Source organism: Aedes albopictus, chromosome 3, assembly GCF_035046485.1.
Source record: "Aedes albopictus strain Foshan chromosome 3, AalbF5, whole genome shotgun sequence".
Taxonomy (NCBI): domain Eukaryota; kingdom Metazoa; phylum Arthropoda; class Insecta; order Diptera; family Culicidae; genus Aedes; species Aedes albopictus.
This window is the reverse complement of record NC_085138.1, coordinates 35,980,346-36,006,519: the sequence shown is the minus strand read 5'-3', so window position 1 is coordinate 36,006,519 and position 26,174 is coordinate 35,980,346. Positions and strand designations below refer to the sequence as shown.

Here is a 26,174-nt window from a genome sequence, read left to right as displayed (position 1 = left end):
AGTGCTTACGAGCTAGAAGAAGGATGCAGAGGGCTAGAAATGACGGAGATAGGGAGCAACGTAGGTTACCTTACAGAGTAGCAAGAGCCGCATTGAACAAAGCGATCAAGCTCAGCAAGAAAGCCTGTCTTGACAATCTCTGTCATAAGGCCAACATGAATCCATGGGGTAGTGCGTACAAAGTAGCAATGTCGAAGATAAAGGGTCCTGCGGTACCACCCGACAGATGCCCGGAAAAGATGAAAGTTATCATCGAGGCACTGTTTCCGATTCACGAGCCGACAATCTGGCCGCCCACACCGTACGTCAATCAGGATACCCACGATGAAGAAATCAGGGTGACTAACGAAGAGCTGATCGCGGTAGCGAAAGTCTTGCCAATCGAGAGAGCCCCTGGCCCGGACGGGATACCAAACGTGGCCCTAAAAGCAGCAATCTATGAAAACCCGGATATGTTCAGGAGCACAATACAACATTGCATTGAGGAGGGCAGTTTCCCTGACATCTGGAAACGACAGAAATTGGTGCTACTGCCAAAGCCTGGGAAACTTCCCGGCGACCCATCAGCGTATAGGCCGATATGCCTATTGGATACCGTTGGTAAATTGTTGGAGAGAGTGGTCCTAAACAGGCTCACGAAATACACTGAGAGTGAGAGCGGTCTATCAGAATTGCAGTTCGGATTCCGGAAAAGCAGGAGCACTGTAGATGCCATCAGAACGGTTGTGGATGCTATGCAGACGGCGCAGAAGCAACAGAGAAGGGGAAACCGTTACTGCGCGGTGGTCACCCTAGACGTCAAAAATGCTTTCAACAGTGCCAGCTGGGCAGCAATTGCCGATTCGCTGCACAGGCTGAGAGTACCTGAGTATCTGTGCCAGATTCTGAAAAGTTATTTCCAGAACCGCAGATTGATCTACGAAACAGACGCCGGAAAGAGAAGTGTGGCTATTACGGCGGGCGTTCCACAGGGATCCATTCTGGGCCCGACTCTCTGGAACGTCATGTACGATGAGGTTTTGAAACTGAGCCTTCCCAGAGGAGTAAAGGTCGTCGGATTTGCGGATGACGTGGCGCTGCTTGGGATCGGAGAAACACGAGAGGAAGTAGAAGTACTGGCCACGGAGGCGATAGACACGGTGGAAGACTGGATGCGGGAGAAGAAGCTATCTCTAGCTCACCACAAGACTGAGATAGTTGTCATCAGCAACCGGAAGAATGTGCAGCATGCAACAATTGTGGTTGGCGAGTGTACTATCGACTCGAAGCGCGAAGTCAGGCACTTGGGAGACGACCGACTGAACTTCAACAACCACGTTGACTACGTCTGCAAGAAGGCCACGGTGGTGATCTCGGCACTATCCCGGATCATGCCTAACAACTCTGCGATCATCAGCAGCAAGCGGAGACTACTAGCGAGCGTATCATCATCCATCGTCAGATACGCAGCCCCAGTGTGGTCGTCGGCATTAAAGACTGGGAGAAACCGCGCCCAGCTGAACCGTACGTCCAGGCTGATGGCGATGCGAGTGTCGAGTGCGTATCGAACCATCTCGTCAGACGCCGTGTGTGTAATAGCCGGGATGATCCCTATCTGCCTTCTACTGGAAGAAGATAGCGAATGCTACAGGGACCGAGGCACAAGAGGAATTCGGAAGAGAGCGCGAGTCAGCACACTACACAAGTGGCAGCAGCAGTGGGATAACGCTGCGAATGGCAGGTGGACTCATCGTCTAATTCCCAACGTGTCGATGTGGATCACCAGAGCACACGGGGAGGTTAACTTCCACATGACACAATTCTCGGATACTTTTTCAAAACGACGTATAATACACGCAAATCCTATGTTGATTCGTCGTTTTGAATAAGTATCCGAGAATTTCTGTCTGGTCATGGGTGATTTAAGCAGTACTTGTACAGATTCGGCCATGCCAGTTCACCGATCTGTCCTGAGTGTCGGGACACAGAAGAAACACCGGAGCACGTCATCTTCAGTTGTCCAAGGTTCGCGCATTCGCGAGGAGAAATGGCAGCAATTGTCGGCGTCGACGTAAATGTGGAAAATATCGTCGAACGTATGTGCAGCGACGAAGAAAAGTGGAACGTAGTTAACAGGACTGTAGTTCATATCATGGTTGTACTACAGCAAAGTTGGCGGGAGGAACAACGATCGGTTTCGGGAGACATTCCTTCGCCGGGAAACTCTCTGACGGAGTAGAGCCGAGGGCTAGTAGAGTAGAACGCGTCGTAGCACCGGTCTGGGTCGTCGGAGCGCCAGTGAACCGGACGCCAGGACCCACCGGCATCGCTGCAGTGACTTCGGCACCCTGCCGGTAAGTTCGTAATGTCCGCAAGGCGTAGAAGATGTCTGCCTCCGGGCGGGTTTGCGCTGAATGGCGAAAAATGTAGGAAATTAACAAATTACTAACAGGAGCTAAATGGTTCAGCATGACGCATGTTGCTTGCTGATTGGCGAAACCTAACAAATTAACAAGAGCTAAATGGCTTAGCGTGGAGGTAGCGGAAGAGCATAGAAAATTTTAACAATAACAGCGTAGAATAACAAATTGGTGATGGTGCACAAGGCACATAACGCCTCCCCTCCGAAGAAATACTGCATGGTGGTACCGGAGGGGAATTTAAGGTGGAGGTGAACTAGGAGAGTGTTTTTAGTGGGTAGGCGCACATTCGAATCCCACACAGCGTCTTTTGAAGATTTTTGGACTTCTAGAATAAAAAAAAAAAAAACACAAACACACACACACACACACACACACACACACACACACACACACACACACACACACACACACACACACACACACACACACACACACACACACACACACACACACACACACACACACACACACACACACACACACACACACACACACACACACACACACACACACACACACACACACACACACACACACACTGACCTCGGCACTCAACCGGTTCGCCCAGGAAAAGGTCAACGAACGCAGCGAGAAAGCCACCCGAAGTAGAATAGCCACCCTCCAACTGGCATTGCCGAACTGACCTCGGCATTCCGGCATTGGAGAGCAGCAGCAGTATGTCAAAGCTCGCGAGAGCGCAGCAGTTAAAGCTACGTGATTAAGATAAAGCTCATGAGAGCGCAGCAGTTATGTCGGAGATAAAGTCAGCGATCTAGCATGACTAGCTATGCCTGATAACAAGTGAAGTGCATGAGCACAGCCCCCCCGAAGTAGTCGCTTCTAGTGGAATCCGGGGGAAGCAGGCACTGTAGACCTTGGTGGAGGTTAGAGGCGTAGGGTTCAGAGTTCTCTTCTCTGTTCCGAGTCCCTCACGAACTGGCACGCGATGGACGAAATCGGTAGCACTGGTCATGCTTATCGAACGCGTGTCGGGAAGGCATAAAGGCTTTACCACCAAGTAAAAAAACACACACACACACACACACACACACACACACACACACACACACACACACACACACACACACACACACACACACACACACACACACACACACACACACACACACACACACACACACACGAAAAACAAAGGATTGAAGCGCTTTTTGTTTTGTTTCTTATTTTTGTATTTTTTGTTAGAAGTGAGCACCCATGAAAACAAAAACATGAGTCAATCGGTGCCGTAATCGCTTGTTTTCGAATGGGATGAAAATGGGAGCATGAGATTACTGATGGCACACATACCCTATTACGCGTTGCGAGTTTTCGCGGGTAATAAATATGTACAATGGTTTAATTATCGGCAATCTTATAAACACGGGAACGCGAGAAAAGAGTAATACAAGAACATAGGTGAAACTCAAAAACAACGATCGTTAAGCGATATTTATTGGCATCTCGTCAAGCTAGGGTGCGTGTTTCGGTTTTTCAGCATTGGCACTGAACGGAATTACATACAATTTAATTTTTAACTGAGAAACGATCAGCTGAGAACGTGCTTTAATACGAGTTGATCCGGCATAAGCGCGGTATATAATTAAATTTAATATACAAACATACAATAACATTATTGTATTCGTCCGACAGACGGCTGCCGGAAGACTTAAATCATATCAAGGGTTGCATAGCTCACATCACTTACCGTGGGGAAGCGGAGGTACACACGGTCTCTAGTAGCAACGGATGTCACACTAACATTCCTTCCCTTCCCCGATGACCGTAAGGACGTGACCGGCGCCGGTACTGACAATATAAAGTTTTGAATCTTCAAAATTGCACATTGAAGATGGAAAGCTACACCCAGGCCCCTTCCATTTGGTTCCCTGTGCAATGTTGACTGTTCTAATCAGTAACGGAGTAGCAACTACGAATTGTGCGGTCATCTCATGCTCTTGCTCATGTATAGATGCTAATAGTAAATAGGGTTTAGGTTCTCTGTGGTTTAGGCGAATCTTATTTATTACCTCGGTGAACTCGAAGATACATTTCTAGTCGAAGGTCCTGCTTGTTGTTCGTCCACGCAGACCGAAGAATTTTGGCTCAATCTGCTTTTGGCGGTGTGAGGATTCCATCTTGTATTCTCAATTCGGACTAGTTTCTCCTGGAATATCAAGAATACCATCATTACTTATATTGTTACTGCTGGAAAAAAATAGGTAAAAAATTCACTTAAATAGGATAAAGAAAACTCGTGTGTGTTAAATGGAAATGTAAAATCTAACTTAATCATATCATTTCAATCTGTTTAAGTAGGAGACTACACACTTAAGACGAGACTGATTTTTTTTGTAGTGGAAAATGTTTTTCGTTTTTGCAGAAACCATTTTTGAACAAAATTTCACAAAAAAATGGTTTCTGAAAAAAGGAAAACATTTTCCAACTTGAAAAAATCAGAAGATACCTTGATCCATACTCTACATGTGTACGAAAACCGATTTTGAAAATATTGCTTCGTTATTTAATAAAAAATCAAAAACCGAAAAAATGAGAAAATGCTTCCAGTTTCGCCTTAATTTCGACTTCTCTGTTCGGTATTTTTTTTAACTGAGCTCAAACTGTAAATCGCTAAATGCATTGATTTACATTGCATACATACATACATACATTTATTTGTTCAACATCATTAAGACAAGACATAATCAACAATAGTACGCCACAATACTCGGTTTGTCCAATGCTCGCCAAGTCACGCTCCACCTGGTCCGCCCATCGTGCTCTCTGCGCTCCACGCCGTCTTGTGCCAACCGGATCCGTTGCAAACACCAGCTTTGCAGGGTTGTTGTCCGGTATTCTTGCAACATGCCCTGCCCACCGTATCCTTCCGGCTTTGGCCACCTTCTGGATGCTGGGTTCGCCGTAAAGTGCAGCGAGCTCGTGGTTCATCCTTCTCCGCCACACACCGTTCTCCTGCACACCGCCGAAGATCGTTCTTAGCACGCGTCGCTCGAAAACTCCGAGTGCTTGCAGGTCCTCCTCGAGCATGGTCCATGTCTCGTGCCCGTAGAGGATTACCGGTCTTATTAGCGTTTTGTACACGGTTGTTTGCGAAAACCCATTGATGGGTAAAAAAACACCCATTATCAAATATTTGGAAATAATTGTTCGTGGCTGAAATATTTATAATCCCATCCCAAAACAGCAAGCAACCGTAAGTAAAAGTACTACGTTCATTTGTTTAACGTAAAAATAAACATATCTCCATCCTTCCAGAACATTATTCAGAACGAGATTCGGAAAGCGCCAGCGCCATCAAGAAAATGGATTAACTTAAAAAGAAGCTTGATCAAGAGTCGTACGAGAAGTTCAAGGGTAAGTTTTCTTTAAAACTTCATTTATTTCAAAAGCTGATGGCATCAAACCTCAATTTTACAAAAGGTTATCCGTGCCCAGTTGATGGCTGTGAATTTGTGGAAGACGAGAGTTTGAGGGGCCTCAAGCAGCACATCAGGGTTGTCCATAACCTCAACACCAGCCGGAAGAACACTCTTCCGTTTTTATGCAAGTACTGTGGATCTTTGCAATCAACCTTTTGGAACCTCAAGCGGCACTTCCTTTCATGTAGGCCGCCAAACCACCAAGAAATGGGTGCTCGGTTTGAGGAGCATATTCCAGAACCTCAATCTGAGACAATGGGCGTGGACCCCGCTACGGAAGACACGAACGAGGTCATTAAGAACCCGTTTTTCTATATGGCAGAGTTGTCAAAGGATGTTTTTTTTAGTCAAGCATCTCAGTCGGTGACCAAGTTGCGCTGTGATGTTGGCTTGCCAGAAACCAAAATCCAAGTTTTTCACACAATGTACGGAAATGCTGAACCATTACCAACAGTATGCAATGGGCATAGTCAAACATTTTATTGACGCTTCTGATGTTTCAGTTCACGATGAAAACGTGATTGACATGATTAACAAGTTGGAAATTACCAATCCATACGTTGACGTTCAAACGTCAGCTGATAATCTTGCCTATCTATGCGAGATTTCTAAACGCAGTATACCGGAGTCAAAAGAATTTGTTCTTGGTCGCCGTAAAATTCGCAAAGTGACCCGAATCCACGTTACAAGCAAAAAACGAAAGAATACTTTCAAATCGACGAAGCGAATCAAGCGACTTAAAGATGTTATGCACTACATCTCTATTAAAGAGGTTCTTGGTTAGAGCAATGATTCTTGAAGAGAACCAGTCCGCTACAGGTGATGTTCGAAGCTTCAAGGATGGTATGTTGTATCAACGTCATGCTTTCTTGCAAAGGTACCCATTTGCGGTACGTTTGTCTATGCACATTGACGACGTCGAACATTGTAACCCATTGGGATCACGTAAGGGTAAACAAAAAGTCACAACTATTAGTTTCAAAGTGCAGAATTTTGATGACCGGGTCAATTCCACGCTGGATCGGGTGTATACTGTCCTTGTAGTGAAATCAAACCTGCTGAAGAAATATGGCTTCAAAAAAATACTTCAACCGCTTATGGAGGATTTGTCGGAGATGGAATCAGATTCAGGTGTAGTACTGCGTTTGGGCGAGAATGAGAATCACACGTTACATGCAACTGTGGTTCATGTGTTGGGAGACACTTTGGCTGTTCATGAGATTCTGGAATTGATGCCACCACAGTCGAAGATTTTTTGCCGAGCTTGTTATGTTAGTAGGGAGGCTTTTCACAACGGGAAATTCGGAGCTGAATATCCAGCCAGGACGCGACATAGCATAACTGCAGACTTAATAGCACTACAAGAGGGAAAAACTGTCCCTTCAAAATGTGGCTTACAACGAGAGACAGTATTGCATTCCGTAAAATATTTTCATTTTGCGGAACATGTCAGCTTTGACCCGATGCATGACATTCTGGAAGGCATTGCCGGAATGGTCATTAAAGAAACTCTCAACTACTTACTTAACCAAATGAAGTCGATCACAGAGGTTGAACTCAACAATAGGATTACATCGTTCAATTACGGTGAAATAGAATCAAAGGATCGCCCGATTGGAAATTTCAACGCCAAAAGACTAAAAGCGAGTGGCAATTCAATTAGTCAATCTACGTCGCAGACATGGCTATTATTGAGAGCGTTCCCATTCATAATTGCCGATATTTTGAACAACCATGAGACTTTCTGAACTTATTGCTGATCTACTACTAATCACTCATCTTTCGTTTTCAACCCTACTGAGTCATGACGACATTGAACACTTGGATTCCACAATCAGAAGCTTTCACGATAATTTCAAGAAAAATTTCCCTCACAAACATCCGATTAACAAGGTCCATCATATTTCGCATTACCCTGAAGTTATTCGCAAAAGTGGACCAATAAGTAAGATGAGTTGTCTACAGTTCAAAGCGAAGTTCAAAATTTCCAAATTGCAGTCTAAGACATGTAATAATTTTCAGAACATAACTTTTAGTTTGATGAAAAGGCTAAATTTAAAACAAGTAAACGCAATAATCGATCATAATTACAAAACGAAAAATCAAATAGTCAAATCTGCTTCACCGTCAGCGAAAGATGCACACGACTTTGCCATGCTGTTGTTCGATTTTCCTCAAACAATAATATTTGTTAATCATCTTCTAATTGATGGTACTTGCTTCCGCCAAGGATTGATAGCAAAATATCATACATGTAACAATGAAGAATATGGTATCATAAAAGCCATAATAAAATTAAACATGGCAGACGAAGATTGTTGTTTCATAATTCAAACCTTACGTATAGTTGATTTTAGTAGGTATTTAAGGACAAGGTATTTGGAGTACATAGCTCAAATTTTCAAGTGCACCGTTTTTTTAAACCGATAAACGAATTTGGATGAAAATGCATCATGCTGCTGACAACCACTGCACAATCAGCATGATGCATTTTCAGCCATATCTGTTCAACGGTTCTAAAAAACGGTGCTCCTGAAAATTTGAGCTATGTACTCCAAATACCTTGTCCTTAAATAGTTACGAAGTAGTACCGACTAGTAAAACTGTAAGAATATCTGCTCAGAATATTTTCACTAGAAAAGCATACAGTGTGTGGCAGATGGCTGGTGTAAGTGATGCTTATTTCATAAGCTTGAAATATAACGATAGCTGTTAAATAGAGGGATGAGCAGTAGTTGAATTGTTCTTATGTTAGTTCCGACGCACAGTTTTTATTTTGTAATAAATGTTTATATTGCATGAGCAGTTCATTCAGTATTACTAGAAAGAAGAAAATACCCCTTATGATATTGATATTAGTCCTGGTGAAGAAGGTTGAACATTGCTGCATCCAGAGAAGTTGTTATAGAGATGCGCGAAGACTGAAACCAAAGGTTCCAATTGAACCGTCAAACGCGGTCCCAATCGAGCAAATTCAAGGAAATAGAAAAACATGGGAAACAAAGCGCAACATGAAAGCACATGAAAATGTGTTAGTGCAAAGCATGACGTCACTTGTATGCTTGACATCTTATGGGCTGATCAAACTAACACGTACGCGAAAATATAATTTGTTCACCGCAAAAATTGATTGTTATTGGGCGTGATGTAAATAAACATAACCTAAATCCTCTTCGCGCTTCTCTATAACAACTTCTCTGGCTGCATCCTGCTCTTATCTATTCGTCAACAAATGGGTAACAGTAGAATGCAGCAGCAACAATGTTCAACCTACTTCATTGAACAGGATTATTATGTTAAATCACTTGAAATTGGCTATACCTGTTATACTTTGGCTATCAGAACACGAGCGAAAAGAGATTTACCTTGCATGCCTTGACCATTACTTGTTCTTTGTTTTTGCACAGTACTGTGCAAACTAGCCTTATAGTAGGTTGATTAATAGTCATGTTCAATGAAGTAGGTTGAACATTGTTGAACTACCTATTACCCATTTGTTGGCGAATGGGTAAGAGCGGGATAACGCAACTTCAACAATGTAAATACAACCCACTTCATTGAACAGGACTAATATGTACCTGCGTATTATTGCTTTGCACTGTCTACTTCTTGTTTTTAGGCAAACAAATTCTTTGACGAGTCGTTGAAGTACGTGACTGACGACTACTTGACCGAAATTGGCTTGAACGAAATGGGACCTCGTCTGATAATCAACTCAACGGTTGCAAAACTTTTGCAAATATCAGACGATAATCCGTCACCATCAGTTTCCCGATCATCAGCATCCGCAGACGTATCACTGGTGGGCGAAGCCGGACCATCGAGAATTAAAGCAGGATCAGCAGCATCCGGAGCAGAGCCATCAACAAGCAAAGGATCAGCAGGTTCATCTGGAGTAGGGCCATCTACTTGTAGTACCTCTGCGATGACTTCCAAACAGGTATGCACGAAAATTATATTACCATCTAAAAGAAATATAAAAGCAAAACAAAATTAATTGTTAATTTGCTTTATTTTGTTATTGAAATAGCACTTACACAGACACTTAGTAGCAGTATAGTGGTTTCGCAGCACGGTGTCACAAACACTAATGCAAATCTACTGGTTGAAAATATGCCCATTTGATTTTGCTGGGAACAGCTGATCTTTGTTTACTATTTTCAACCAGTAACTCAAGTGGTGTTCGTGTAATGCAGCGTGTACGTACACGCAACACTACTAAAAGCAGAAACCACTATTGTTAGCTGCAAACTGAAAGCTTGAATCCAAGGAATCCAATCAACACAGTTTCAGACTTTAGACAGTTTCCTTCCTTATGTCAATAAACCCTTTACCACAGAGAACAGACGAACATGCTCGAACAAAATTGCTTGAAGATCTTGTGTAAAGAAAAAACAAGCTCAGTAGCGACATCGACGGTGACTTTCCCACTCAAAAACTTGTTTCGACACCATGATGGCGTTTTCTAAAGAAATATTTCACTAGCGCACCTTTAAATTTTCCTACCCAGATTCTGAGCTGTATTTGCTCAAATAACAAGATGTTTATGATTATTTCATTAATCCAGCTACAAAATTTGAGCAACCAGTTGATAATTAGTTTCAATATTTTCAATTAGAAACAAGTTGAACAATAATTTAATTTTTGTTTTCCAAGTAAAACCACCACATTTTCTTGGTGGAACTATACTAGGGTGCACACTTGGTGACACTAGCGCCAAAAGGTAAAACAACGGCAAATTTGTACCCCGATTCGAAATTTGACAGCGCCGCGTAATGGCCACATTGCCAGTTATTTCAAAACAACTGTTGCAATGCTTTACACAATAGCACTACATGAGCTTGGACGTCTGTTCTCTGTGCCTTTACTGCCAATTATTGTAAATATAGTTTCACAAATATATCGTAAATAATTATAATCTTTGTATCAAAGACTTTAATACTATTTCAATTGATTGTAACAAATAGAAAAAAAATAAAATAATATAATTAAATAATATTTTAGATTAAATCAATTTTTTAATTCGTCAGTCAGTCGCATTTATTTATTCATTTTTTGCAATGGCAGGAAAGGGTCAGAGAAGTTGTTATAGAGAAGCGCGAAGAGGATTTAGGTTATGTTTATTTACATCACGCCCAATAACAATCAATTTTTGCGGTGAACAAAATTATATTTTCGCGTACGTGTTAGTTTGATCAGCCCATCAAGCATACAAGTGACGTCATGCTTTGCACTAACACATTTTCATGTGCTTTCATGTTGCGCTTTGTTTCCCATGTTTTTCTATTTCCTTGAATTTGCTCGATTGGGACCGCGTTTGACGGTTCAATTGGAACCTTTGGTTTCAGTCTTCGCGCATCTCTATAACAACTTCTCTGGAAAGGGTGTTCTTATGATCTTGCTTATGATTTGTCAAAATCGCTGGCAGCAACCTTGTCTGGTTTAAGGTGAACTGACTCTGAATCATTAAGGTGAAACCGTGTTGTGATATAAAAATATTCTATTCAAATAGGACAATCGTGGTAATCTATGTTTTCTAATCTAATATATTTATTTATTTTGCGTTTACAGATGCGAGAAATTCTTGAAAACAACAGCAAATTTCGGCGTGTGGTGTATTCAAAACTGGATGCCTATATTGTACCTTCACACAAAGAGCTTCTAATGATGGTTCGAATCCTATGCAAAAATGCGGTTGAAAAACTAGTTAACCATCACGTGTAAGTATGCTTGAGGCAGCATGTAATAAAAATATCAACCATGTTTTTTTTTTCTTTTAAGATATCCCACATTTGAGGAGAAAAAAGAGCTAGCTATCAGAATCATTGATACATTCCCTTTACTGAAAAATACTAAAGTGGCAGAAAATGCACCAGATTACGTAAGTTGCAATTATTTATTATATTATTAATTTATATTATTTAATTTATATTTTATTTTGCATTTTAGTCCTATTTCTTCTGGAAGAACGGCGGAAAAAATCCAGGAGTGGAACATACTGGTTTAATTCAGTCGCACCTGAGGAACGCCTGCAAAAATATTCTGCCAGAGAATAAGAAATTTGTCCATAAAAGAAAACTGAATACAGTCATTAATGTTTCACCTGAAACAATTGAAAAAGCCCAAGCTATTGGCTGTGTCGACCCAGTACCAGTAAACTTCCATGCCATTATGAAAGGTATGGCTGAGGCACATGACCTTCTACTGATGCTTTTGCGGGAGAAAAAGAGAGTGCACGACATCCTTTCTATTTTCCCCCATTTCAAGACATTTAATGGTGTTATGGTAAGCATATATCTGAGAATATATATTTTAATGTTCGTTAATGCTATTCAAAATTCACAGATCCAAAAAGCGTATGAACGGATGAATCCGTGATGGTGATTCCTAAGAAAATATACACTGTGAAAAAAATCGTTTTTAACATTAAAAAAATATCATTTTTGTCACAAAAACTCAAATATCTCAAAACTCTATCTTTTTACCAACGTATTTTTTTAGAGAAAACGGTCCATTCTATTGGCAATCTACCATAAAAATTTGGTGATGATAACTAATAATCAAAAAAGTTATGACAATTCAAACATTTCACAATTTTCACATTTAGTAATAAATTTGTTTTAGTGTAAATTATTTCGGCCGGAAATCGCAGTTTGATGCCATTGCGTGAGTAAAACAAGTTGTTTTTATTATATATTATATATACAGGCCCGGATTAAGGATTGTGGGAGCCCGGGGCCCAAGCGGATGTGGAGGCCCTTCTGAGAGATGAGCAAAAATGTTTTTCCTTATTTTCGAACAGTATTTGAGCAATATGAAAAATAAAGCTAATGTTAGCAAGCAAAAAAGGCTTTTGTGGGGGCCCCAAAAAAGTGTTTTCCCTCTTCTTCAAGATAAATGTTGAAAGCGTGTTTTGCAACGTTAAAAATATTGAAATGGGTATAGATGTTGATGTTGAAGAATATTTCAAAGCATTTTTGAAAAGGGGCGTAATTAAATTGTTTAAACAGATGTCGCTGATGGTACGGTGGCATGACTCTCTGCACTTAGCACTTCTGGCAATTTCTCAGTTGTTGTTGTTTTCGAACTTCCTGCACCCTGCTTTACCGAAGATATACAGATGGCTCGTTTGTCAAATTCTAGACGGCAGGACGTGCAAATGCGTAATTTTGTACACAATGTGGACATTTGGGCATAACCAGTCTCTTTCAGTTTATCTATGGTGCTTTCGGTGAGATTTCGTAACTCTTTTGAACATTTTTTTTCATCAAACGGTCTACAAGAGAGCGTTGAGTTGAAGACCTTTGAGAAAGCGACTGTTCATGTTGTTCGTTAGATTATAATAAACAAAATCACTTATTAGTTTTAACTGACTAGTTTGGTGTTGGTGGCTGAAGAAAAAATTTACTATACAATTTTTAATATCCATAGCGGTAGTATTTTTTTTTGCTTTTTCGTGAGCAGAGCATTGTCATGGTATGTATACAGAATCTTGGTTGTGGCTTTCAGAACCATAAGAGCGCCCATCGTTTTTCTTTCCGTTTGACGTTTCACACTAGCGCCTTCTGATGACGATATTGCACAACGCAGTGTTTCGTGAAACATTTCCACCAGGTGATGGTAGTGTGCACTGGGCGATGGATTTTCACTAAAATTGTTCTAGGCGTTTCGTCTGTTTGTTTGTGGTATGTACCTCTCATGCATTTGTTGTTGTTGAAGTTACTCTTATTCTTCCGATCATAAAGTCTGTTCTCTAAGAGGTATTTTTTTTGCAGATAAACAAGGCGTTTACGCGTATATAAAACTTTTATTATACGGCTCTTGTCTTGAAAATAAGTTTAATTTTATTTTTCTTAATCAACAGTTTTTCAACACTATCAAGGGATTTTTTCACCAGTCACGTACAATAAAAAGTATGACACTCTCAATATTTTTGATCACAACACTGGATCGCGTCTCAGTTTCAAATAGATACTGTAGTAATTATGAATAATCAAACTAAAATATCATGAAAACAACTTGTTTAATTCAGGCGGTAGCCTTTACCTAGGTGCTGCGAATAGAAACGGTTTTATTTTTCAAGCTAGCTAACACACACCAACACACTCCCGGCACACAGCTTGTAAACACGCACGAGCGTTCAATTTTCTTGCAAACACCTCTCAGCGCAGTTGTCAAACATGCCGTCGCGACGCTGTTCGGAAATGGTAAACATGATCAATCCACCATTATTCCAGTTTTGTTTTCGTGTGCAAAGTTTATTATTTTCCATTCGCGATGGAAATTTTGATGGATAGTTATTACAAAATTAGCTGAAAAGGGTTCAAAACAATGTTTATCCTTCTCCTCGCTTTCCAACGGATTGACAGCGGCAAATGGAGATATCGTGACTACAGTTTTGATTATATCCGCAGCACCTAGATAACAATACTCTTCAATCAAGCACACAGGTACAACAAGGTTTAACATAACCTCTATCTTCAATGTTTGGCTCCCAATGTTTGGCTCCCGCAGAGAGAGCATATTGAGTCAGTCCGCGATACTCAGGCCTTTACAATAAAATCAGCATCAAAATATAATTCTCAAAATAATTTACACAGAAAAAAAATTTTTTTTTTGTTGCTAAATGTAAAAATTGTGAAATGTTTGAAATGTCGTAACTTTTTTGTTTATCAGTTTACCATCACCAAAATTTTATGGTAGATAGCTGATATAATTGGGCCATTTCCCCTAAAAAATTGACGTTGGTAAAAAGATAGGGTTTTGAGATATTTGAGTTTTTGTGACTAAGATCATATTTTTTTAAAGTAAAAAAAGAAATTTTTCACAGTGTATATTTTCTAAGGAATCATCATTTAGTTATCTAACTTTGCTGAAAAATTCATAACAATCGAACAATCCGTTTTTGCTGTACAGCTTTTAGAATATTTTTGAACTATTTTCGCATACACCCTTTTGAAAAGTTAGTCGTGAGTGAATATGAAGGTTTAATATCGAAAAATGGCGATTTATATGAAATGGAAAAACTGTGCTAAGTTTCAGATATTTTTGAAATGGTCGCTCAGGATCGACTGACATGACTCCGTGGAATTCCTCCTAAGTGAAACGTAAACATGTTGCAGTTATCGAACGTCTACTGTACTTGGAATGTTATAAGGTCTTTGAGACACTCTTATGTACATACATAAAAAAGAGTTCGAGGCTTAAAATAGCAGCTTTACTTGTTGAATGGTCAAATTAATTCAAACATGGATTGTTTTTTTATTTTTAATTGGGGTGGTTGGTAGTAGATTAATGAAAAGCTTTTATATGAATAACTACAATAATGAGGAGTAGCTAAGCGTTAAGTTCGATATTGTGTCGTGGAATTTCCGACTACTGCACCTCTTTTTCTGATGTAGGAATAACAATTCCATTCAGAGATTACATCCCAGTAAACATTTTGGTCTGTATAATTTGTGTTTTACAGCACCATATAAGAACCTTTTCACTCGTATAAGATGCACAAAACTGCTATATGCGTACCAAAGTGGAGGCCATATACATGCTTTCAACGACTTATCTTAACTTTTTCTGATCAGTAATACGATGTGTCAAATTATCGTTGAAAAGATAAAAAGCGAGTTCCTTTGATCAGAAATACGATGTCCTAATTTTAACATAAAAAGGTGACACCTAGCCTCGAACACAAAACATCGAGATCATCAGTCATATATGATACCATTGTACCAACTTCACTTTCTTGAGAAGACAGTAAGATTTGACTGATATAAACTCAACCTATCTGGCCTAGCTGGTATGGAGACCCAGTGGAAAATCTTTTTAAGTCATTATGATTCTGTTCAACACTTCTCTGACTTAATTTATTATATCATAATCTGTCAGTGCATAAGATTTGAAGCGAGTTTGAACTGAGCTCATTACGGCATTGATTGTTTACATTCGCGTAACTGCCACCGCCGCCGGCCGTCGTCGTCATCGTTGTCGCGGTTAAAAACACTGTATTTTGCGTATTTTAACATCCAAATAACAACGGTTCTGTTTGCCAGCCCTCAAAATCAACAGTGCTTCGTTCACATTGTGCATCTACTGCGGGTAAGCCACCGGATGTTGCCAGCACCATCAAATACTCGCCGGGATGCACAATAGCGTGGGACACAAAAGGACATTTTACTCCTGTACACTTTTTGAGTTCCATTTTGGCCCCATATCAACTGTGCAAAATTTCAACTCGATCGGAGAAACTATATTTTAGCGCCAGCCGTTTTAAGTTTTCATACGATTTACTATGGGGAAAATCACTTTTTCAAAAAAAAATCGCCACAGGTTGCCCCTTAACCCTTAAAAATATATCGATGGATGATTTCTGTTGGAAATTTTACGAGGAACAAACTCTCTGAAGACCGCAAAGCGATCTAAGGCATGTGAAAAAAGTTATTGACTGAAAACCGAATGGTATGCCTATGCTGTTTAACATGTAAGGAATAACAATAAATAATAAAATCTCGTCATTTTATCGATCGGGTAAGGCTTAATAACTTTTTCCACGAATATTGCATTGCTTTGCGGTCTTCGGAGGTCTGATTCCTCTTGAAGTTATCTACAGAAATCATTCAACGACTTATTTTTAGCGACCAATGGGTGACCTCAAGCGATTTTTCTTTGAAGAAGTAAGTTTTCCCCATAGTAAATCGTATGAAAAACTAAGAATGGCGGGCGCTAAAATATAGTTTCTTCGATCGATCTGAAATTTTGCACAGTTGATATGGGACCAAAATGGAACTTAAAAAGTATACAGGAGTTGGAGTTTTTCCATTTTTTATATTTTCCCATATAAACCGTGTACCAGGCTAATGCACAACTCTAGATGAACAGGAACGAAAGTAAGTACGAACCAAAAATCTGGAATTGCAGCAGGGAAATGCATTCTCTGCCAAGGTGATATTCGTTGCATAGACTTGCTGTTTGTGAATCGGAGAGATATTTTAGCGTACTCGACAAAAAGTAAGTACTGCCGTACCATGGAACGCAGAGTCAGGTGGTGGTGGGCGAAATCGATCGCTACCAAAAACCCCCCAAAGAAATCGTCTTCTACTGGTATGTGAAAGATTACGCACACATATGTTGGGCAATCCCACAAAAGCAAGATTTCCGTCGGAATTTTATAGATAACATTATGACCTCAATGATTGTGCTTCTCTAACGCATTTTTGTATGGAAGTAGAATTCTGACCGAGACAAGCTTTCTCATTACGGTATGAAGCAGTACGGTATGATGACAATTTTCGCTAAGTCAGAGCGATTCTTCTCGACACTTCTGGAACCTTTTATATGATTTGTCAATTTCATACCACTTTGGAGATTTTGAATCGCTCAATTTATGGCATGAAATATTTTCGTAATAGAATGTCATTAACGAATCGTAGTGACAATTTATATACAATTAATCCTGTCATGTTGACGATTAGATTGAACAGTTTTAGCGATTCTGATGTTTACTGCAAGAAAATGCGATTTCCGGTATACATTCTAATACGATACATGGTTATCTGGGATGATAGTGATAAAATCGATAAAACATGATTAAGGTAAGTCAAGATTTATTTGAAGAAACTTGGAAAATAATAGACAAAATTTATCTTTTGTGGAAAAACACGATCTTATGATTCTGGAACGTTTATTTCTTTGATGGATTGAGCTTGAGCTAACATTTTGACATGAAACTACAAATATGCTAAATTTTCTATATACGAAATACAAATCCTTTCATCGATCACAGGCTTGGGCGTGGTAGGACAACAAAAATGTGTAAAGCTGATCAGACAACGGCAGTCGTTTGGTTTACACGTGTGTTGCTGTCCGATCAGTTTTGCATATTTTGGTTGCCTTGTTACGCCCACACATGTGATCAGAAACGATTTGTATTTCTTATAGGGTAAAAGCCCCCTTCTTCGGCCTAGTACCTATATTCATCTCATTTTGTCTCAAGGACTAGAGATGTGCGCCGTCGAGATTTATTACTTCACGCCGCCGGATGTTTTGATTTTCTAGCACGCCGCCAGCTTAAAACTCACCACGCCGCCGAACTTAGAATAATCCCCAATAATCTTCAGAAAATAATCGATTTAAGTTTAAACGCTCCTAAAATGAATGCATGTCATTCATTGCCGAATAAACAAAATATTTCGTTCAATGATCCTGTTGAGATTTTAGTTACTTTTTAGTCACTTATATATCATCATATAAAAATCCTAGCAAATATCATATTCTTCACACAAGGTGTATAAAGCATGCAATGACAGCATGCATGCTTTTCCCCGCGTGACGTCATAACGACGTTCGTTTATAATTGAGGGGTCAATTTTTCATTACATACATACAAAATGTGAGGAATTTCAAAATCAACCCAATTTTCTCCGATGTAATGAAATCTGAAGAATTCAGGTTCTAATAATTCAATTCATGCCATAACTTAAGAATTATTTAGGCAGCATCCATTTATTACGTAACGCTAAAATTTATATTTTTGCGACCCCCCCGCTCCCCCTCCGTAACGCTTTTTTGTATGGAAATCCAAAATTTTTTGTATAGGCCGTAACGCTTGGCCATACTACCCCCCTCCCCCAAGAGCGTTACGTAATTTGTGGACTGCGCCTTATGGATTTTTTTTATTTATTATGGAACGTTTAATTGTCTGCCGCACTATATACGAGTGCGCAATTACAAGTTACTACACTAAAACCTAAATTTATGCACATGGCTGGGGGTGCATAAATTAAAAAAAGGCATCAAATGAGGGAAATTTGTGCATAAAAAAAAACGCTTCCGTAACGCCTCTGAATCCCGCCGAAAATGCTCTGCAACTTCCTGAAATGGCTCCAAAATTCCCCTTAAACCGCCTCGTACCCCATGTAACGCACCTGCGACGCACCTGCGACGCTCCGAAACCCCCGAAAACGCCTCCATAAGGCCTCTGAATCCCGCCAAAAATGCTCTGAAACTTCCTGAAATGCCTCCAAAATCCCTCTAAAATCCCCTCGGACCCAATTTAACGCATCTGAACCCCCAAAAACGCCTGCCTAACGCCTCCGAATCCATGTAAGACCCACTTGCACCCGTTTAACGCACGTGAGATCCTCGGAAACCCCCGAAAACGTACCAGTAACGCCTCCAAACCCCGTCGAAAATCCTCTGAAACTCTCTGCAATGCTTTCGAAAACCCCCTCAGACCCCCGAAAACCCCCCGGAGATCTCCTGGTACCTCGCGGAAACCCCTGGGAACCCCCTGAAACTCCCCTGTGACTTCCATTTGCTCATCCTTATAAACACCCTTTAGCCGCCGTTGCAATAGTTACCGTCATTACCGTCTACCCCCGTTCGTTTGAACGGCACCTCATGCAAACCAACGGGGTTCATTTTTAATTTGAACGTCTAGCAACTCTGTTAGTATCGAAAAACACACTACTGGCAACCTGATTTGTTTTGGTTCTGCGTTCCGTTTCACACCGTTCCATTAGCAGAATGACGTTTGAACCATTTTTAGTTTGAACGATGTGCAGATTAGAGGGGGTCAAACTAAAAAGTGTTCAGATTACATGCGGTAAAACCAACGAGGGTAGACGGTATTAAATATTCTTATGCACAATATTGGTTCTGAGTAGCTTTCCCTTAATTTATGCAGGTCATAAAAAAGGTGCATAAATTAAAAAGTGCATTAAAATAACATCAGGGTTGTTACAAGAAGGGTGGAAAAAAATCCGCGCCAAATCCGCGCGAGCAAAAATTGAATCCGCGCCAAATCCGCGCGATTCTGAAAATAAATTCGCGCCAAATCCGCGAGAGCGTGAAGGTAAATCTGTGTTTTTCTTACTTTACGTTATTGAAGAAATCCATTAAACTGGAATGTATTAATGGTAGTTGATTGCTGGACGAAGAATGATCTTTTGATTCGTAAATCAACGGCACTCATCTTGATTATTGTAAGCTTTCAGCAAGTGAGTTTAAAGTCGTTTCGGAAAAACTTTCGTTATTTTTTTTTAAAACATTTCTTGATAATTAATTGGGCTATATTTCATGAGAATAAAATAGACAAAATCTCAGGAGAACAATGCCAAGAAACTGAAAACGTTAAAGATATTTCTGGAAAAAAATCTTTGAAATAAACAGAATAAAACGGAGAGACTTCCTTTAAGCATTTCTGAATAATTTGAGAGACAGTACCCAATACAAAATAAGAATTTTTCAAACCAGCATAAATTTGATAAGGATACTTATGAAGAATTCTAATAAGATCACTTCGACAATTTTTTTATTAATGCCTTAGTAGTTCTTGAATTAATCTTCAGTGAGGAATTTCCCATTTCCCAATACCTTAAGGAATCTGACAAAACCTCCCTTATAATTAGTAAACACTAGGAAAATCCTAGGGCCCATATAGCCGAAGCGGTAAACGCACGGGTATTCAGCATGACCATGCTGAGGGTGACGGGTTCGATTCCCGGTCGGTCCAGGATCTTTTCGTAAAGGAAATTTCCTTGACTTCCTTGGGCATAGAGTATCTTCGTGCCTGCCACACGATATACACATGCAAAATGGTCATTGGCAGAAAAAGCTCTCAGTTAAAAACTGTGGAAGTGCTCATTGAACACTAAGCTGAGAAGCAGGCTTTGTCCCAGTGAGGTCGTTACGCCAAGAAGAGGAGAGGAGGAAAATCCTATAAGGACAATGTTGAAAATTAACTTGCTGGAGTCCTTTGAAACTTCTGGATTTTTAGGAGTTTCTCCAAGAATTCCAGCAGTATTATATCCAGAAATGCTTGCAAAGATTAACCAGATTTTTTCGCCTAACTTCTCACTAACAATTCTTGCAATGATTCATATGCTTTTTTTTCAAAAGTTTCCTCCAGGATACCACTGAACACATTTGTCCCGAAATAATCTAGAGATTTATCTAGAAATTTCTTAAAAAAAAAAAATATATAGCAAGTGACTTTTTAAATTATACCAGTAATTTGAGCAGATTATTATCGAAACTACTCTTTCGGCTTCTGTTAAATGGGATTCCTGGAAACAAATTTGTTTTTTTTTTCGGAGAAACTCTTATTTTTTGAAAGTTGAATAAAGATATACATCATACCGGCAATATTGGAGGAATTATTGCACAACTCGAGGCACAACTTCTTCAGAGAGATATTTTGAAGAGCTGATGAAAATCGGAAAAAAATGACGTAAACCGAAACGAAAACGTGCTCCAAATTCTTCACTAGCAGTCCAAACAAGAACGAGAAGCGGACCTGATTAAAGCCCGTGACTATCACGCCGAGGACGTCAGATCGAATCGCACTCGCGAAAAATTCACAAAATGTTAGTTCTTCCTTCGGAAGGAAAGTAAAGCGTGGGTCCCGAGATAAACTAAACCTTGGTTAGAAATTTCGTTAATAAAGGTAAAAAACGAAGAAGAACCAGAAAGCAGAAACCAATCACGAAGTTCCGCTTGCTTTGTCTTTCGGTTTAACTGTCATCTATATATAAATGCTGTTAGACCGGCCCACATTTGTATGGCGAAAAAGAAAAGTTGGAAAAATTTACGGGGCACCCTCTAGAATCGTAGAATTTTGGATGAGAAGAACAACCTGTGAAAGATTCAGCTCAATCGGTTAAAAAATGAGCTGGCGCAAATGAGTTGAAGGTTTGTATGGGATGTTCAGTCGAAATATATGGAAAATTGGATGACCTCCAGTCTCTGATACGGCACGCCGGTTTGGCGAGTTCGATTTGGCTTAGAATTGAAAGAATGGTAGTTGAGACCCTAAGGAACAACTTTGTAGAAGACCATACCATGATATAATTTAATTTAGTAACGGTTTCAGCTAACGAAAGTAAGATGAGGACATCTTCCCCCGTTTCCCCTCTGTTGTTACATGCAGCACGTGTTTGCCGTTCAAAACCTGCACACTAAATCATAGGCGGCTATGTTGTTCTTCATTACAGTCCCGATTCGTTCGTTGGTGGCTCGTTAGATGGGCTGTCTCGATGGTTGAATGTTCGCTGGTTGGGGCAAACCCCAACTAAAAAGCACTGTCAATGTCAAAATCAATGTCAAAACGAGTTTGACGTCTGACCGCCGTCGCATCGCAGCTCCTATATACAGAACCTTTGTGCAAGTATGTGAGTGTTTCGTGACGTATTTCTCGTCACTTGCGTGTGCTAGAGCATTTTGATCAGTTGTCAGTTGCCCCAACGAACGAACACGATTCGCTAATCGGGGCGCAGTCGTGACCCAACCAGCGAATCCGGACTGTACTTCCATTGCACAATGGTCCGAATCCACGTTTTAGCAGGAAAAAAATCCGTATCTCTGTTTTCGTTAATTCTAGGCATTTGGTGTCTTCAGAGAAGTTGTTTGAATTTGTTTGCCGCATCTTTTCCAAAAATTTTTGATTAGGGTGGTCCGCGTCTTACCTCAAATCTGGAATAGAACTTTTAAATTTTAAGTCATACGCGATCGAGTTCTTCAGCAAAGTTGTAGGCAATGCTATTTCGAGCAACTTTGCCGAATACGCCGTTTATGTAGCTCTTAATTTGAACATAGTAGGTCAATTTTAAGTTTTGACTTAGGGTGAGCCACCCAAGAACGGTTTTTTTCGCAATAACTTTTTTTTGATTTTTTTTTCGAAGATGTGAGCTTCGGAGCATTTGAAGAGCAAGTAATGACGCATATTTGTTCTGAACATTTCACGTTGCTAGGTCTTGTCATTCAAATGTTATGGACAATTTTGACTTAAAAACAACGATGTCTTCAAATGCTTATATCTCTAGGAGCTGGTAAAATAAAAAAAGTTCTTTAAGCAGCATTTGGAAGGTCACATATAAAGCCAAATTTGGAGCAAAAATTACGTGAACGTTATTTTTTAAATTGGAATAAATCGACTCCAAAAATCCCCTTAAAAATTGAAAAAAACTACTTATAACTCATACAATTTCAAAGATAGAGTCAAAATGTCTTCCCAAAAAATGTAGGTTTTTACCATGCCTACAAGTTTTCCATACACGAGTTTTTTGCAAAACGTTAAACAAAAGCTTGAAATTGATAATTTGATTCTTAGGGGTACATGCTATGTTTTTCTAGGAAATCAGAACGATTATATTCTTTAAAAACAAATTATCAATTTCAAGCTTTTGTTTCACGTTTTACATAAAAGTCGTGTATGGGAAACTTTTAAGTATGGTAAAAACCCACATTTTTTCCGAAGACAGTTTGACTCTATCTTTAAAATTGTATGAGTTATATGTAGTTTTTCGATTTTTTAAGGGGATTTTTGGAGTCGATTTATTCCAATTTAAAAAATAACGTTCTTGTAATATTTGCTCCACATTTGGCTTTATATGTGACCTTCCAAATGCCGCTTAAAGAACTTTTTTTATTTTACCAGCTCCATGAGATATAAGCATTTGAAGACATCGTTGTTTTTAAGTCAAAATTACCCATAACTTTTGAATGACAAGACCTAACAACATGCAATGTTCAGAACAAATATGCGTCATTACTTGCTCTTCAAATGCTCCGAAGCTCACATCTTCGAAAAAAATCAAATAAAAAAGTTATTGCGAAAAAACCGTTTTTGAGTGGCTCACCCTAAGTCAAAACTTAAAATTGACCTACTATGTTCAAATTAAGAGCTAGATAAACGGCGTATTCAGCAAAGTTGCTCGAAATAGCATTGCCTACAACTTTGCTGAAGGACTCGATCGCGTATGACTTGAAATTAAAAAATTATTTTCCAGATTTGAGTTAGGATGAGGACCACCCTACTCAATTTTTTTGGAGAAGATGCAGTAAACAAATGCAAACAACTTCTCTGAAGACACCAAACGCCTCAAATTAACGAAAACAGAGATACGGATTTTTTTCCTGCTAAAATGTGGATTCGGACCATTGTGCATTGCTAACGCACTTGGATGGGTATCGAAACAATTAAGAATTACATAGCTGCCTATGATGTAGCGCTCAAGCCTCGACCGACAAACACGTGCTGCATGTAACAACCGAGAGTAAACGGGGGAAGATGTCCTCGCCCTGCTTTCATTAGCTGAAACCGCAACAAAATTAAGTTTTATCATGATATGGTCTTTTACAAAGATGTTCCTTAGGGTCTTAACTACCATTCTTTCAATTCTGAGCCAAATCGAACTCGTCAAACCAACGTGCTGAATGAGAGACTGGAGGTCATCCAAATTCCCATATATTTCGACTGAACATCCCATACAAACCTTCAACTCATTTGCGCCAGCTCAGTTTTTAACCGATTGAGCTGAATCTTTCACAGATTGTTCTTCTCATCCAAAAGCATGATTCTAGAGGGTGCCCCGTGGAATTTTTCGACATTTTTGTATTTGGGCCAGTCTACTGTTACATACGTGGAACCACGCATAGGGAACTGCATGAAATTCTCCCCTTCTCTTTCACTCTTACAGAAATTTTGTAAACAACAAGGCCAAGAAACGTCAAAATCCCATACGAAATCAAAACAGTGCAGTGCCCTATAGCTCATGAACGAAATGTCCTATTCGTGTTGTCTTTGTGACAGCTAGCTGGAACATATTTTCCAGTTATATCGACTACCAGTGATGTCAAGTGGATTTGAACATCCAAATCGGCAATTTTTTAATTTAAACAAATACGTTTCATAATTTTGCAATCAAATGTCGATAATCATTAAAAAATTTCGCTATAAACATTACAAAAATCAATTCCGCGCCAAATCCGCGCGAGAGCCAAATTCCATTGGTAAATTCGCGCCAAATCCGCGAAAATCGCGAAATCCGCGAAATTCGCGAAATCCGCGCTGTTGTAACAACCCTGTAACATGCATAAATTGAGGTTTTAGTGTATTTACATTCTCATATGCAAAGTATAGTTTGTTAAAATGTTTCGCAATATGAGATGTAAAAGAGCGAAATATTGAATTCTCATTTTTAACGCCGCCGCCACCGACGACCAAAAATGATGTTTTAACCGCGGCGCACATCTCTGCCGAAGCACCAAAGCAAGCATCACAGCGGTGCCAGACATCAAGAAAGAAGTAGTTAATTGAATGAGATTTGGTCACTACAAATACGATGTTTTTTCAATCAGAATATGGTCGTTTCTTGGTTTAACATCTTGGTAATCGAACTTCTACGCAAATCGATCAATAATTTCATTTTCCAACGCCATTTCTTTCAAAATATTTGGTTTGGTTTTCATCTAAATATGCTGCTACCGCTCAAGCTTTACGAACTATCATTCAGTTCGGCAGCACTGATTTGCCAATCAGCTGTGAATGTATGCGAGTGCAAAACGTGGGGAGCGAGCATAGACGATTCGTCGCGCCGCACATTGTTATGACTTCTCCTTTGCGAGAGAGGAAAACAATCACAATGAAACTGTCACCTGCTAGGGAAAGGGAGTGCGTTAGTGGGTGAGTGCAGAATGCTCTACGATGAGAAAATGTGAGAGTGGTTGTGGATTTGCTGTAAATACTGTTGAGATGAATAAGGGGCCACCCGGTGGACCGCGATGAGATGAAAATTTTACGGTGTGCTGAAGATAGGTGCGAGTGGCTCGCGATTTGTGATCGCAATTAAATCAAATATTGAAGGTAAATCCCACTCTAGTGCATCGTAAGATCAACAGTGGAAGTGAGCACGTGTGTTAAAGGTTTGTATCATTAAGTTTGAAGCGTATACATTGCGCTGTGAGTGATTTTTCATGTTGCACATCCTTAATGAGACTAAGATAGGCACAAATACCCTACGCAAAATTCTGCAACGAGTCAGTTTCGTGTCAAAATTTGAGTTCAACTCAGCAGAGGAAGTTGAAGCATCTTGAAGCTGGCAATTTTGTATAACAATCGGCGTTTGTCCGATTAACTATGCATCACCGTTGCCGAGTTTTATACTAAATTGTCAAATTTCACAACTGTGCCTTTACCTTGACACTCACTGATTTATCTGAAGTTTTGTGTTTTGCTAGTGTCAGAAAATTGAATTTTCGAAACTGTGGAAAGTTCTGGATTTTCTATATCGTGATTTGAAGGGTATTACAAGTCTAAAATTTACCAGAGAAACAGCATTTAGATTTTTTTGTAATTTATATGCACACATATTTTTTCTGAATTATTTACATTATTTATCAATTAACACAAATTAAAAAAAAACATGCATTGATTCTGCAATTTTTGAGAATTAGAAACTCGCGTATTTCTATAGAAGCAAAATTTTGTTAATTATTTTTCAAGTTCAAGTCTTTCAATCTTGACTTAACTAAGGTTTTTTTCTCGGGTTTTTTTTTATTG

The 26,174-nt window shown here is 39.7% G+C and overlaps 2 protein-coding genes across 3 annotated transcripts in view; one reads left to right on the top strand and one right to left on the bottom strand.

Moving 5' to 3' along the window:
• The window catches only part of LOC115254290 (uncharacterized), a 58,325-nt gene that overhangs the window by 25,598 nt on the left and 6,553 nt on the right, over positions 1-26,174 (bottom strand). Inside the window, exons 1-2 of one of the 2 annotated variants that reach the window (XM_062855333.1) lie at positions 9,418-9,554; positions 4,430-4,566 (exon numbers count right to left, since the gene is read on the bottom strand). The gene's annotated coding sequence lies outside the window, so the exon portion shown is untranslated. Of the gene's footprint in view, positions 1-4,429; positions 4,567-9,417; positions 9,555-26,174 lie in introns of those variants that run through there. The other variant, XM_062855332.1, reaches the window with a different exon arrangement.
• LOC109419268 (uncharacterized) lies at positions 9,531-17,932 on the top strand. Its single transcript, XM_062855340.1, has 4 exons — positions 9,531-9,779; positions 11,411-11,559; positions 11,621-11,720; positions 11,789-17,932. Exons 1-4 carry the CDS (start codon positions 9,531-9,533, stop codon positions 12,215-12,217), a joined length of 927 nt encoding a protein of 308 aa, XP_062711324.1. The 3' UTR covers positions 12,218-17,932.